At 49.3% G+C, this 14069-nt stretch overlaps 2 protein-coding genes, 1 long non-coding RNA gene and 3 other non-coding genes across 11 annotated transcripts in view; 4 read left to right on the forward strand and 2 right to left on the reverse strand.

Annotated features, from left to right (window-relative positions):
- Window positions 1–7255, forward strand: LOC100991630 (uncharacterized). Of its 6 annotated transcripts, none has more exons than XR_010110719.1 (5): window positions 15–105; window positions 623–849; window positions 1194–1292; window positions 3569–3683; window positions 5068–7255. It is a non-coding gene; the product is annotated as an uncharacterized LOC100991630 (long non-coding RNA). The 6 variants fall into 6 exon arrangements; XR_004667370.3 differs by having other exon boundaries at window positions 3569–3679; XR_004667368.3 differs by lacking the exon at window positions 623–849 and having other exon boundaries at window positions 1–105.
- On the forward strand, window positions 1040–1117 carry LOC112437641 (small nucleolar RNA R38). Its single transcript, XR_003026201.1, has one exon. It is a non-coding gene; the product is annotated as a small nucleolar RNA R38 (small nucleolar RNA).
- LOC112437642 (small nucleolar RNA R38) lies at window positions 3389–3472 on the forward strand. The gene has a single exon (XR_003026202.1). It is a non-coding gene; the product is annotated as a small nucleolar RNA R38 (small nucleolar RNA).
- Window positions 3915–3986, forward strand: LOC112437644 (small nucleolar RNA R38). Its single transcript, XR_003026204.1, has one exon. It is a non-coding gene; the product is annotated as a small nucleolar RNA R38 (small nucleolar RNA).
- Window positions 6804–14069, reverse strand: part of ST6GALNAC2 (ST6 N-acetylgalactosaminide alpha-2,6-sialyltransferase 2) — a 21350-nt gene continuing 14084 nt past the window's right edge. Inside the window, exons 6-9 of the mRNA XM_003818300.6 lie at window positions 12446–12549; window positions 10595–10678; window positions 9336–9435; window positions 6804–8183 (exon numbers count right to left, since the gene is read on the reverse strand). Coding sequence (XP_003818348.1) covers window positions 8016–8183; window positions 9336–9435; window positions 10595–10678; window positions 12446–12549 — 456 coding nt within the window. The 3' untranslated portion in view covers window positions 6804–8015. The remainder of the gene's footprint in view (window positions 8184–9335; window positions 9436–10594; window positions 10679–12445; window positions 12550–14069) is intronic.
- On the reverse strand, window positions 10679–11630 carry LOC129394496 (uncharacterized). Its single transcript, XM_055102126.2, has one exon. The coding sequence runs from the start codon at window positions 11528–11530 to the stop codon at window positions 10679–10681; it is 852 nt and encodes a 283-aa protein (XP_054958101.1). The 5' UTR covers window positions 11531–11630.

A 14069-nucleotide genomic window follows, 5' to 3' on the forward strand; every position in this document is an offset into this window, starting at 1 on the left:
GGCGCGGTCTCGCGTTCTTTTCGAGGTCGGCCGCGTGGCTGGAAGACATGGCCACTCCCGTCGGTGTTGAGCATGGCGAGCAGTCTCAGGCCTTTAGTGATGATGGTAAGGCTGCCTGAGTGGGAAAACGGGGTCTTCCTTGACACAACACTAACATACTTGGCTTCCCTTCCTCAGAGACGAAGTGGTGACGATAATCTCGGTTTCTCCCTCATAGGGTGGTTAGGAGGGTTAAAAGTACTGGATGAGAAAATGCTTTCCAAACGTTGAGAAAATGTTACTATGTGAAGGGAGAGAGCTCAAGCCCGTCCTCGGCGTCATAGGGCCGGCTTCTGCGGGGGAGAGCGCCTAACAACCTGGGCAGCCCCGTGCGCCTCCGCCGCGCGTGTGCTGAGCGTGCATGCCCAGGGGTCTTCGGTGCCCGCGCACGGGCAGACTCTGACGATGGTGGTTCTTAATTCAGCATCAGGAGTGTTAACGTGTGAAGACGTGATTCCGCTTGGAGTGCCTTGAGGACGGCCCCAATCGGTAGTTCATATTTAGCTTTACAGATAGGAGTCAATAGGATTGTAAACTTCTGGAAAGCCGTAGTTTTAACAACGAGCATTTTTTCCTCCCCCAGAGGCCTTTCTTTGTTTGGCGTCTGCAGAGGCGGTGAAAAGCAGAGCTCCAGATTGAAGGATCAGAGTAATAGATGGATCCCTTAACATGAGTAAGAGTGGGTGCAGGCAGGGCCTGAGTGGTCACTAGAAATGAGAAAGCACAGTTGGTGCCATCACATACCTTCACCTCCTGCTTTATTCTGAAGTTCAAGTATGAGAATACGTGTTGACATACAAGCCAGCTATGGTAAGAAATTACTCAAAATTCAGAATGCTAATTATTTTAATGATAAAAATGAGTAGGGTCTTTGCCCGTGTAATTTGGGGCCACTAGGTGTCATTGTAACCAACGTGGATCCTCGTTAGGGCATGCAGGGATGAAAGAGACATGGCAAATGAATTTTGGATCGCTAGGATTTAGGAATCTTTGTTATTGGCTGAGCTGAGGATGATTTAAAGTTATCCCTGTCTGAAATGGTATCTTTTGTGAGGAGGTCTGACTTGCTGAGGCTCAGCTGTTTAATACAAATCTGGAGAATAAACCTTAAGGTGGTTTCTGTTAGAATGAAGCCTGTTATCCTTCTCTTTTAGATTAAAGGTGTTGGCTGTGGCCTTGAAAACAGTCATGTGAAAACTCATCACCTTAAGGTGTTAAGTGTAAGGATCTTCATGATGAAATTTCTGTAAATGGTGAGATTTTTAGTACTTTCATAGACTTGAATATGCTTATGGTCCTCTTTAAGTATTGGTTTGTTAGTTTTGGGGATGTGTTGGCCTTCCAGGGTTATGATTGCCCAGATAATGGAAGTCCAGGGTTATGATTGCCCAGATAATGGAAGTAGTATGGAATTCCTTTTGATAGGGTCCTTGCCAAGCACTCTCATAAAGAGCATTTTTTGTTTGTTTGTTTTGAGACAGAGTTTTGCTCTTGTTGCCCAGGCTGGAGTGCGCTGGTGCGATCTTGGCTCAGCGCAACCTCTGCCTCCCGGGTTCAAGCTAGTCTCCTGCCTCAGCCTCCCAAGTAGCTGGGATTACAGGCATGCGCCACCACGCCTAGCTAATTTTGTATTTTTAGTAGAGACGGGGTTTCTCCATGTTGGTCAGGCTGGTCTTGAACTCCCGACTTCAGGTGATCCGTGCTGGGATTACAGGCGTGAGCCACCTCGCCTGGCCATAAATAGTATTTCTAATGTCAACCCCATATGAGGTAAATTTTTTTCCCCACTCTGCTGCTGAGTAAGTAAAAGTGAGGCGTAGAGAGTTCTTTTGCCCAAAGTTATACAAGCAGTTAGTGAGTTAGACTGGCAGTTCTGAACTGGGGAGCGATGGTGTTCCTGGCATCTGGTGAATGCTACTATTAATAAATACCCTGGCTGGGCCTGGATATTTATCTCATGCCTGTAATCCCAGCACTTTGGGAGGCCGAAACAGGTGGATCGCCTGAGGTCAGGAGTTCGAGTTCGAGACCAGCCTCGCCAACATGGTGAAACCTTGTCTCTACTAAAAATACAAAAATTAGCTGGGTGTAGTGGCGGGCACCTGTAATCCAAGCTGCTTGGGAGACTAAGGCAGGAGAATCTCTTGAACCCAGGAGGCAGAGGTTTGCAGTGAGCTGAGATCGCACTGTTGTACTCCAGTCTAGGCGACAAGAGCGAAACTCTGTAAATAAATAAATATCCTACAATGCATACAACAGCCTGCATGAGGAATAATTGATCCACCCAGTATGTTAGTAGAGCTGAGGTTGAGAAACTCTTGTATACCACACGTTAGGCTAACTAGAGATCTGAGCTCTAGTCTCAGCCTATTTTCTCACCAGAGTCTTGTTTCTTCATTTGTGAAACAGGGTTAGTGATTTCCAAACTTGATTATTACATCAGAGCCACCTACAAAGTGTTAAAATATACACATTCCTGGGCCTCACCTCCAGGCATGGGTGAGAATGGCTCTGGAGTGGAGTCCAGGAATCATGTGGCCAGTCCAAGAGCAAGTGGGTAGTAACTAGATCAGGGGTGTCAATCTTTTGGCTTCCCTGTGCCACATTGGAAGAAGAATTGTCTTGGGTCACACATAAAATAAACTAACACTAATGATAGCTGATGAGCTAAAAAAAAAAAAAAAAAACATAATATTTTAAGAAAGTTTACAAATTTGTTGGGCTGCATTCAAAGCCGTCCTAAAGTTTACAAATTTGTGTTGGGCTGCATTCAAAGCCGTCCTGAGCCACATGCAGGCTGTGGGTTAGACAAGCTTGAAGTAGATGATCTGATCTGTTTTTAGTGCAAGGATTTTATTATAGTGAGATTATAGTGCTGGCTATTTTTAAGTAGCTCTTGGGCAAATCTCTAATACTCTGTCTTAAAAAACTGAAAGCCTGGAGGGCACAGTGGCTGACACCTGTAATCCCAGCACTTTGGGAGGCCGAGGCGGGTGGATCATCTGAGGTCGGGAGTTCGAGACCAGCCTGACCAACATGGAGAAACTCCGTCTCTACTAAAAATACAAAATTAGCCTGGCGTGGTGGCGCATGCTTGTAATCCCAACTTACCTGGGAGTCTGAGGCAGGAGAATCACTTGAACCTGGGAGGTGGAGGTTGCAGTGAGCCGAGATCGCGTCATTGCACTCCAGCCTGGGCAACAAGAGTGAAACTACTTTTCAAAAAAAGAAAAAGTCACATACTTGCTCCACAAAGAGTTTGCGTGAGGGAAGTGAACAATTTGATAAGAAAAAAATAGTTTGCGTGTGCTGTGGCTGTTAGTGCTGTGGGCCAGCAGGTTGGTGGGAGCTGAGTCCATGATGATTTCAAGTTATCCCTGTCTGAAGGCAAAGAAAGGCCTTTCTGTGTGGAATTTGAATATCTGAAACTCAGTTTCCCAAGTTTGCCTTACAGAAATTTTAAGCTACTTGAGAGTTACTCTGTGTGTATCTTAAGTAGTTTTTTTTCTTAATTTCTCTTCCTTCCCAGGTGCAGTCAGCCTCAGTTTCCAAAGCCAGAAAAGGATCCTCTAGAAGCCACGGTGTGGCAGCTGCTCTGAACCAGGACCTGGACCCGGACCCAAAGTGCCATGTCTTCAATGTGAGTAAGTAGACGAACTGGTAAACAGGCTTGGTTTGGTTTGGGGGAGTGGTAATCTTTTTTGCTTCCCCTGCTCTGGACTTAAAGCAATGGGGGCAGGGAGACTTTAGTAGCGTTTTGTTGCTAGGTGTCTGCAATAAGAGACGAAACTGAACTGCTTTGCCGGAAACAAGTGAAATGATTGCTTTCCTGTTTGTAAGCTTTGTTTACATCTTTCATATCCGTAAGAAGTCCCACAAGCCTATGATGGTTAGTTATCCCTGTCTGAAAATCTGGACTGAGGGAAATAATCTATTCTGAGGCTTAAGGGTTTGGCTCCATGGTTTTTTTGTTTTTCCCCCCCCTTTTTTTTTCCCTCAGCATATCCTGCTGAGAGCCCAGTCTAGAGCATCATTCCTCTAAAACGTGAAAAGCAAATGAGTGATTGTCCTGCTTTCTCTAGTCCTTTGATTATGGCTCTGAGGGTACAGGCTGTGTGAGGTGGCAGAAATGCACAAGTACCCCGGATTTGATTTATGCCCTTATTGTGGAATGAAAGTGCTTGTTACATATTTCAAGAAAATGAATGCGCTCTTAGAAACAGATTGGAATGTAGGATGTATGCCAGCTTGTGGCAATGAGAATGCTTAATGACTCTGACCTTGCCTCTGCTCCAGGGTCCTGACATTTAGGGGAAACCATGGCTGTTTGGTTTCTATGTGCTTTGTTAAGGACGCCAGGGAGGTCTCCTAAGTTTGTAGCTTAGATCCTGTCTGAATGTCAGGACTGGCATGTGAGCAAGAAAGAAACCAAGTGGTGCTGGAGAGTGGGGTGCTCAGCTTTGTTCCCATTGGAATGCCAGGCTTGAAGTGCACACAGATTGCCTTTCTTTTCTGTTGAAAGGGGAGGTGTGTGCAAACTCTTTGTATTTAAGGTTGTGTTTTTGCTGGACACCAAAGAAGCTGTATTCTGGGTGAGATTTAATGAGCCTAAAAACTGGCCCCAGTAGTTTACAGCCTGCAAGTAAAACAGTGAAAAGGGTAGCTTATCAAGTGGTTATTGTCTGCTGAGTGGACTTGACTACAGAACTCAAGTAAACCATAAGATTTGACTTGAAATGTTTCTATCCAGAGGGAGTGCTTTCTGATAGTTGTTTACTGGCCTCTTACCAGAAACTGCTCCCTCAGAGGTACTGTCTCCTTAAAATGAGTCATCCTGGATCCACACCAGCCTGCACCAAAATGGTGTGATAGTGCCCCGTTACGCTCCCGCAACGTGCACATGCCTGCTGGTGGTGAGAGTGAGTGCTCTTGGACTGACTGCCTGTTCTCCCAAATTAGTTGTTATATAGCATTCAGTTTTGAGTCACTTCCTTGGCTGTTACTTCAAATTATTCTTCTGTTCTATAGGTTAGCTCCCAGCGATGCCAGATGGGATCAGCACAGCCCTGCCTCTGCTGCTAATTGTTCCTCTAAAGTAATCGCCATGCGTTCTTCGGGCTTCACCTTTAAAGGAATGAAGCAACTGAGATTATTCTGGAAAACCTTTTGGCAGTTGGTGAAATTAGAGTACAACTAAGAACATTTTCAGACCTCCACTGTGGATGACCTGGGTATAATCTCACAAATCGATGGGACTGCAAGGATTGTAAACTGAAATGAACATGATTATACTCTGTTGGAAGAGCCTAAGAGGAAACTGATGCCATGAGTTTCAGAGAGTAATGCTTAACCCCAGTTACACAGGATGCCGTCTTGTGTTTCCTCTTGTTTAGTTACCCACTACAGTGATTTTGTGATCTGCTAATGGGTTGCCACCCACAACCATTGCTTTAGCACTTTTCCTTCAAATCAATGAAGGATTGATAAAAGTTCTCCTGGTGTCTCCGCAGAGTGGCTTCCAGGAACAGATCTTTGCATAGAATATCAGTGGTTTCCTTTTTTGTTTCAAATAGTGGTCAGAAAATACCCAGTGTTGACTCACCAAGGCAATCCGCTTCCTTTTTCCCTTTTTTTTTTTTTTTTTTTTTTTTTACATTTTATATTTTTGCTTTATTTTATTTTATTTTGTTTATTTTTTGAGACGGAGTTCCACTCTGTCGCCAGGCTGGAGTGAAGTGGTACAATCTTGGCTCACTGCAACCTCCACCTCCCGGGTTCAAGCAATTCTCCTGGCTCAGCCTCCTGAGTGCTGGGACTACAGGCACGTACCTTCTTTAGTAGAGACTGGGTTTCACCATGTTGGCCAGGATGGTCTCTATCTCCTGACCTTGTGATCTGCCTGCCTCAGCTTCCCAAAGTGCTGAGATTACAGGCGTGAGCCATCAGACCCAGCATTTTTTTTTAATTTAAAATTTTTTCATTTTTTTGAGAGGTTTTTTGTTTTGTTTTGTTTTTGTTGTTGTTTTTGAGACAGTCTTGCTCTGTCACCCAGGCTGGGAGTGCAGTGGCATGATCTCTGCAACCTCTACCTCCCAGGTTCAAGCAATTCTTGTGCCGCAGCCTCCCAAGTAACTGGGACTACAGGTGCACGCTACCACACCTGGCTGATTTTTTATGTTTTAGTAGAGACAGGGTTTCAACCATGTTGCCCAGGTTGGTCTCAAACTCCCGAGCTCAGGCAATCCACCAGCCTTGGCCTCCCAAAGTGCTAGGATTACAGGTGTGAGCCACCACACCCAGCTATTTTTTCTTTCGTTTTTTAATTTTAAAGTTGGGGGGTTTCAATTTGTTACCCTGGCTGGTCTCGAACTCCTGGACTTAAGCGATCCTCTGGCTCCAAGCCCACTACTAGTCTCAGGTTTCTTTACTAAAAGATCACTACCTTTTTTTCTCTTATCTGCTGCCATGTGAGATGTGGCTTTCACCTTCCGCCATGATTGTGAGGCCTTCCCAGCCACGTGGAACTGTAAGTCCAATAAACCTCTTTTGTAAATAAAAAAAAAAAATCACTATTTAAGATACTAGGATGGATTGTGACTGTTGAGGAGTACTTACATATCCTACATTTGACTACATTCTTTCCAAACCAAGTATTCTATCCAAAGGAACATACTGCTATCATAGAGACCAAGGAGGGACTGTTTAAGGTTGCCAAGGTGAAGCGAGCTGAGAGGCTTTGTCCTCGTGCCAGTAACTCTGAAATCTCTCTTAATTCCTGCTGTCCAGGCAGCAGAATGCCATGGTTTCCCCAAGTAGGTAGCTGCTTTAGCAATTAAAGCCCAAATGTCTGTTCTGTTGATCAGAGGTCTCTGAATTTCTGAAGTGGTGTTTCGTTTCTGGTGACTGAGTTAATCCTTTACAATCCCTCTTGTAAAGTGTGCTAATAGAAAGAATCCACCTTTCAAAGCTGCAGAACCAGACCGTTTCCTAAATTGACCAACGTAACTGATGTGCCTCGGGAAGTCTCTTGGCAGCTGTCCCTGTGAAGACCCCCCTCCTGCCCCCCCAGCTGCTGCCTTGCACACTGAAGCATCTCAGACTGCAAAGCCATGTAGTCATCAAGACAGTAAATCCCAGGGCTTGGTTAAGTGCTGTGTGATAACTTGTTTGGATGAGACTTAACTTAAAACCACTTACAATAAACTTGGGAAACTACCGTCAGCTGAGTTCAAATTTACTGACGCCATGATATGAGGATGAAGGTTTATTACCTGGTGACATCATCCTGTTGGTGATAAGGTGGTGATACATCTCTAATGGGACTTCCCTCGGTGGCAGGCAGGCTGCCAAGCAACTAACCCCCATCAAGTGCCAGACGCTCCCAGTGTTCTGAGAGTCATCTCCATGCTAAACAGCCTGCGTTTTATATGATTTCTCTACCCAGCCAAAAAAAAAATGGTCCATCATGTACGCAGTTATCTAGTCTTAAGTTATATTCTGGCTTTTTTCTCCCACTTTATTATGGAGCAGAAGTAAGCCTATCATGTTCTTAGAAAGGCTCTTAAGAGGTGTCCTGGAGTCCTTGAATCACTTTAGCCTCTGGGGTAGGATGTGCCACAAGGAGGATTTGGGCTGGAGCGTGTGTGTTTGCCTTTGACCTGGACTGCTGTCTGATCTTGCTGAACACTCCACCGACATTTCCTAAAGTTGCTCAGGGCCAATCCAGCAAAGCAGTCCATTTTCCCTTGGCCAAGATTGAGATGTATTGTTTTAGATACAGAAGAGTTCTTGGATGAGCCAAGGACAAGCTGGGGTGTCCTATATTGAACAGACCTCGATGAAAATCTTGAATTCACCCCAGTGCCCTCTGTTGGCAAGAAGGGAAGGTGAAGATTGAAAAGTTAAAAAAGCTTTTGGCCACTTGAGAGGATCAGGGCCGCAACTCTTGAAGAAGCAAAGGGCTCAGTGCCTTGGGGTCAGCGCTGGTACAGCTGAAGGATGCCGGCCTTGTGCAGGTCCCTCCACAGGGCAGCTTCCAGGGACAGATCGTGGTTTGCATAAAATATCAGTGGCTTCATTTTTCGTTCGAAATAGTGGTCGGAAAATTTCCAGTAGTTGCTTGTGATGAATCCATAGGCACTGACCTGGGCAAGGACAGTCGTTGGATTAGTATTTGTTGAGCGTCTAGTGTGTACAGACACTTGGGTGAAGTGACATGAGTTTAGAAAGGTGTCCCTCTGCTGAGGTGAGGATAATGGTCTAGGGCTTATTCCCACTTAGCAAGTGGGGAGATGGATTCAGGGGTGACTCACTGTGTCCCCACTTGGCATAGCTGGTGATTGCCAGAGCTGGATTTGGAACTTGAGGGTGGAGGCAAAAGCCCATTACTACTCTCTCTATCCTAACTGGGGACTGCAGTCAAGACACTCCTGCATCAGAATAGGAAAAGGCCCTGTGTGGTGGCTCACGCCTGTAATCCCAACACTGGGAAGTTGAGGTGGGAGGATCACTTGAGCTTGGAAGTTTGAGACCAGCCTGGGCAACATGGTGAGACCCTGTCTCTACAAAAAGTAAAAAAAAAAAAAAAAAAGAGCCGGGTGTGGCAGTACATGCCTGTGATCCCAGCTACCCAGCTACTTGGGAAGCTGAGGCAGGAGGATCATCACACCACTGCACTTAAGCCTGGGTGACAGAGTTGAGGCCCTGTCTCAAAAAAGAGGGAAAAGATTTAGGTGTGAGTCGTGGAGAGGCATTTGGACCCCAGCTCTCCATACCAGCTTTAGCGTGGGTCACGGCCTCTCCTTGAAAGCTGCTGCTTGGCCCCTGCCTCCACGAGCTTCACGTGGGTCATATCCCATCAGGAATGACTCTTAACGGTGATTTCAAAGTAGTTGCATGTGGGAGGCTAAACCTGCTGCCCTACCCCAGCTCTAGGATGTCCCCATAAAAGAATGTCCCTATTTGGCCCAGTATGTTGAGGACTTTGGCTTTCACAAGGGCAGTTTGATGATTTGAGCCTTAAATACCGTATTGAGTGGCTGCCTTGGAGAAGAGTGAAAGAAGGAAGCCTGGGGCAGGTGTCAGGAGCCAAGGCAAGGCTGGCCCAGGACCTGTCCTTCAAAGTCCCCTGGGTTGTGGGCAAGGAAATGAGCAGTACCAGCAGCACTCTTGGAACTGGGGATTCCACGAACAGAGGCCAAGAGTCCCAGCTCCGAGGTAAGGGATATCGGGATCCTGTTGGGTTCTGTTATCCTGTGTTCTGCCGGCATGGGCTTCTGGAAGAGAAGGCCTCTTACCTGGTCACAGGTATGCAAAGCTGTCAGCAGCATGAGAGCCCCGGTACTAGGCATATATAGGTCTCCAAAATTTGTGTTAATCAACTTTGATTTCAAGAACCTGGAAGCAAAAAGAGACGTTTCAGCTCACTAGCTTGATGGCTATCATCACACTTCACAACTACACATTCAGATAGGTGGGAAAACTTCAAAAACTGAGGGCCTTCTACTCCAATCAGTTCTTTATTTGGTCCAAGTGGACTAAATACAAAGATCTTTGAGACCTTAGGTAAGGTTGGGGGAGGGGGTAGTGAGAAAGGAACCACAGGTTCCCCCTTTTGGCAACAGCTTGTTTTCACCCCAAGCTACTAAGTAACCACACTGCCAAGGGCATAGGTGGCCTGTTTATTTAGCCTGAGACTGCAGTTTCTCTCTACTCCACATCTTGATTAAGTAGGAATCACGCGTGAGGAACAGGGAGCTCAGACCCTGTGACTGGACCCACACAGTCCAAGAGTGAGGCCAGGGTGTGACCACGGGCTCTGCCCTCAGGCCCGAGTTCACATCGAGCTGTGCCAGGCCGATCACCTGACCTCTCAGAGCCTGTCTTCCTCTGTAGCACGGGACTAATTAGAGGGGCTTCATTTGCCTCCCCAGATCCACACACCCCTCCAACTGCTCCCTGCCCTGGGATTCGAGCTTCTGGTCCACAGCAGGGTTTCTCAGTCTCAGTGCTATTGACACTTGGGGCCAGGTGCTTCTTGTGATGTTCAGCAGCATCCCTGGCCTCTACCCACTGATGGCACTTGCCCCCACCACCCTTGTGACAACCCCAAATGAGGACCATATGCACATCCACATTGAGAACCCCTGGCAGGAGGGAGGGAAGGGGGTTGAGGCTGGTCCCTGGGTTCCTTCCGGCACCTTGTGTTGGCTGTGTTTGGGCCTGAAGGTTCTGATGCCCTGCTGCTGACGGCGCCACTGCTGCTGTGCACCTTATGGCCCCAACTCCCAGTCTGTGCCTTTGTATAAACCTCCTTGAGTTATCCTGAGTTTCCTGTCCATTTCCTGGTGACTGACACATATCACCCTCCCTCTATCAAGGTGCTAAATAAAACAGTAAATGAAGTGACAGTGCTTCGCACACAGCACTCGGGACAGTGGAGCTCTGGTTATCGGTCAGTGCGTGGGGCTCGTGCAAGGGCGCTGACTGGATGTGGGGTGGGTGTGTAAAAGGCGGAAGGAAGGGGACGCTGTTCTTCAGGCACCCCACTCCGTACCTTTCTGTCAGGTAGCTGATGAAGTCCGGGTGTAGCAGCTTGAATTTACTGGCAGAGGCTTCTGGTCCAAAATAGGTGTGCGGCCTAGGACCCATGATAGAAGTGGACAGAGCGCCCAGAGCCGTCGTATTGCAAGGGGGAGATGGAGGGGAGGGTCAGGGCGCCGGAGTAGCCGCGGTACCCTGAGCGGTAGGAGCGGGGCTGGGAGTAGTAGCGGGAGAAGGGGGTGTAGAAGGTGGCAGGCAGTACGGTGGGGACCACGTGCGGCTTCCTGCTCACCAGGACCTCCACGGGAGGGGTGTAGGAGAGAGAGGAGGGGGGCAGGAACAGACCGGGGGGAGTTGGGAAGGGGCAGTTAAACTGGGGGTGGTGGGGGGGTGGGGGAAGGAGAGGTAAGTAGAGTGAGTCAGGAGGGGGTGGGGGCTTCCGGGCAGGGCAGGGAGAGGGACAGGCAAAGCATGGGTTTTGGGGAAGTGGTGCTGTGGGGGGCTGGAAAAAGGGGGGCTCCTTCAGAAAGCGGGGCACATAGGGGGTGATATAGGACGGGATGTTCTGAATTGGCCCGATATAGGAAGATGAGGTGGCAGGGCTGTAGAAGGAGGACTTGGGGGGCACAGCGGGGGTTAGGGAAGGGTTTCGAGAGAGGGATTTGAAACCAGACTGGGAGGGAGATTTGGAGGTGGGTGGGGTGGGGGTTTGGGCAGCCCCGCGGGGCACGTGTTGGACCTGAGGACTGGGGTTCAGGGACGAAGTCCGGGAAGAGGGCTGTGAGGCATTTGGGGTGGGAGGGTGGGAGGGGGGCCGGGAGGAAGAGCCCCGAGTGGGGGAGGGGGAAGGGGCAGGCTGCTGGCCTGGAGGGGAGACAATGTTGTTGGAACGGGACTGGGAGGGAGACTGGGTAGGGGATGGATTAGGGGTGTGGGAAGGGGAGCTCATTGGTGTTGGGGAGGCTTAGGTCCACCCGATGTCTCTGAGGCAGCCCCCAAGGGCCCAAGCCCAGCGTGTCACAAAGCCCAGCTCAGACCAGCAGTGGAAGCAATTGTTGGGTAATCACCAAGCGGGGGTGGGGTGGGCCTGGCTTTAGAGCCCTTAACCCATAAGGACCACCTGTAAAGCCGCTCTGTGGGGGTGGGGAAGATGTCCTCAGCGAGACGCCGAGATAGGAGGGCTGGTTGTCTGGGCCACAGCAGTGGCGTCGGTTTTTAGGGACCTGATCTCAGGGACAAGAGATTGTCTCAGAACCCCTGGGAGGAGGTTCAGATGAGAGTCAGGTCGTGGCTCAAGAGAGCTGGACCCAGGCCTGCTGTGCAGGAAGGTGGGAAAGAAGACAAAGGGCCCATTGTTTCCGCCTCTCAGGACGCTGGGCCTCGAGTCTGCTCTCCCGTTTCATGGGTATGACCCTGGGAAGGATGCCCAGCAGGAGGAGTGGCCCAGACTGGCCCCAACTCTGGTTTCCAGCACAGTGTGCTCAGTGGGACAGCAGACCCAGCCCAGTCTGTGACCCGGAGCCGCTGGCGGCTGGGCTGGGCAGGGAGAGTGCAGCCCGAAGCCGAGAAGCCAGACCTGCTCAGCCCATTCAGAAGAGCTGCCTCTCCCACCCCCAGCCCACTGCCCCCAGAGGGCTACTGGGAACCCGGAGGGTCACCTAGGCTTTCCAGGGGTAGACAAAAAGTAGAATTTCCCAGTGCTGTTATGTGAATAATTGGAGATGATTGAATTCTTAGGGCTTTTCTTGCTGCCCTTCACCCACCTCCTCTTACCCCATGATGGGCCCTGGGAGCAAAAAGGAGATGACCACAGTGTCCCTTGCCCCTCTGCCACGCCCCACACCACCACGGCCTGGCTGCTCACCTGTCCCCTTTATCTAGGCCCTCAGGGACAGGCACGCCCAGAATGGCCGATCTCAGCATCACATAGTCGCGGATGTCTGAGGGGATGAAGATATACTGCAGGTCCTGTCAGAATAGAGACAATGAGCCCGGAGGGGAACCAGGACATGTTTAGCTCCTCAGTGTGGACAGCCCTCCACCCAACCTTGCCCCCTGAGCCGACTGGAGAATTTCCCTTAAATACCTTTCATTCCCACCCAGAGGTGCTGTACTGGTTTCAATGTAGGTCCACAAATCCTCTAATGCTCCTTCAGGAGGTGGCACCCAATTGCCATCCCCTGGAGTATGGGCTGGACTTAGCGACTCATGCACAGGATTTTTGTGATAAAGAGGAAAGTGATGGTGTGTGGCTTAGAGACTAGGTCATAAAAGGCACTGTGGCTTCCTTTACGTTCTCAGATCACTCACTCTGGATGAAGTTAGCTGCCATGTCGTGAGGATACTCAAATAGCCTACAGGGGGCCCAAGTGGCAAGGGCCTGTGAGACGTCATCTTGATGTCAGCTCCAGTCAAGCTTTTGGGTCTCTCAGATGATGCAGCCCATCACCTGCACCTGAGCCAAAACCTCCCACTAAGCTCCCCCCAAATTCCTGACCCATTGAAACCACAAGATAGTCAATATTTGTTGTTTAAAGCCACCAAGTTTTGAGATCATTTGTTACACAGTAATAGATAACTCGTACATGTACTGTGGCTACGCTGAAACTAAGGCCAGGCGCAGTGGCTCATGCCTATAATCCCAACACTTTGGGTGGCCGAGGCAGATGGATCATTTGAGGTCAGGAGTTCAAGACCAGCCTGGCCAACATGGTGAAACCCCATCTCCACTAAAAATACAAAAATTAGCCAGGCGTGGTGGTGTGTGCCTGTAATCCCAGCTTCTTGAGAGGCTGAGGCAGGAGAATCGCTTGAACCCAGGAGGCAGACGTTGCAGTGAGCTGAGATTGCACCATTGCACTCCAGCCTGGGTGACAGAGTGAGACTCCGTCTCAAAACAAAACAAAAGTCTAAAGCTGCTCTATTTTGTTCCACTTCACAGAAGAGAGGTTCTAGTGTGAGGACTCAGTGTGGTGTAGACACTATGGTAGGACACTCCTTAAGCCCCTGGTCAGGGGAGGAAGCTTCTAGAAACCCAACTCAGCTTCCTCCGGCGCTGCAGATCCCCTTTTCCTGAGATCCCCTAACCCTGTGGCTGTGGCACCCACAGCCCCTGAGGAGGGAAGCTTTGAGTTACGGCCTTTGGGTGTGGGTGGAGGAACCTGGAGGCCAGCAGGTAGGGCCAGATGCTGGCTCGCATGCAGTGGCTGCCACCTGGGACACGTCCCTCAGTGTCTCTGACCCTCAATTTCTCACACAGGGCTATTGTGAGATTTCAAGAGGCCACACATCATTCTTCCAGGGGCCAGTGTGGGGAAATGGAAACAACCCCAGCGCTGGGGTCAGAGGGTCCTAGATCTAGATGGTTCCAGCTGGGTGACCTTGGACATGTTCCTGAACCTCTCAGCGTCCCTGCTTTGTCATCTGGAAATGGGTACACGGGTCCCACTCAGGGCTGCTGTGGTGACCGTGTGTGTGCCCTGTAACAT

The sequence above is a fragment of the Pan paniscus genome, chromosome 19 (genome assembly GCF_029289425.2).
Source record: "Pan paniscus chromosome 19, NHGRI_mPanPan1-v2.0_pri, whole genome shotgun sequence".
NCBI lineage: Eukaryota > Metazoa > Chordata > Mammalia > Primates > Hominidae > Pan > Pan paniscus.

Bases quoted from the DNA above. Each gene is read 5' to 3' on its own strand.
- LOC129394496 (XM_055102126.2), bottom strand. From the start codon at position 11,530: ATGAGCTCCCCTTCCCACACCCCTAATCCATCCCCTACCCAGTCTCCC.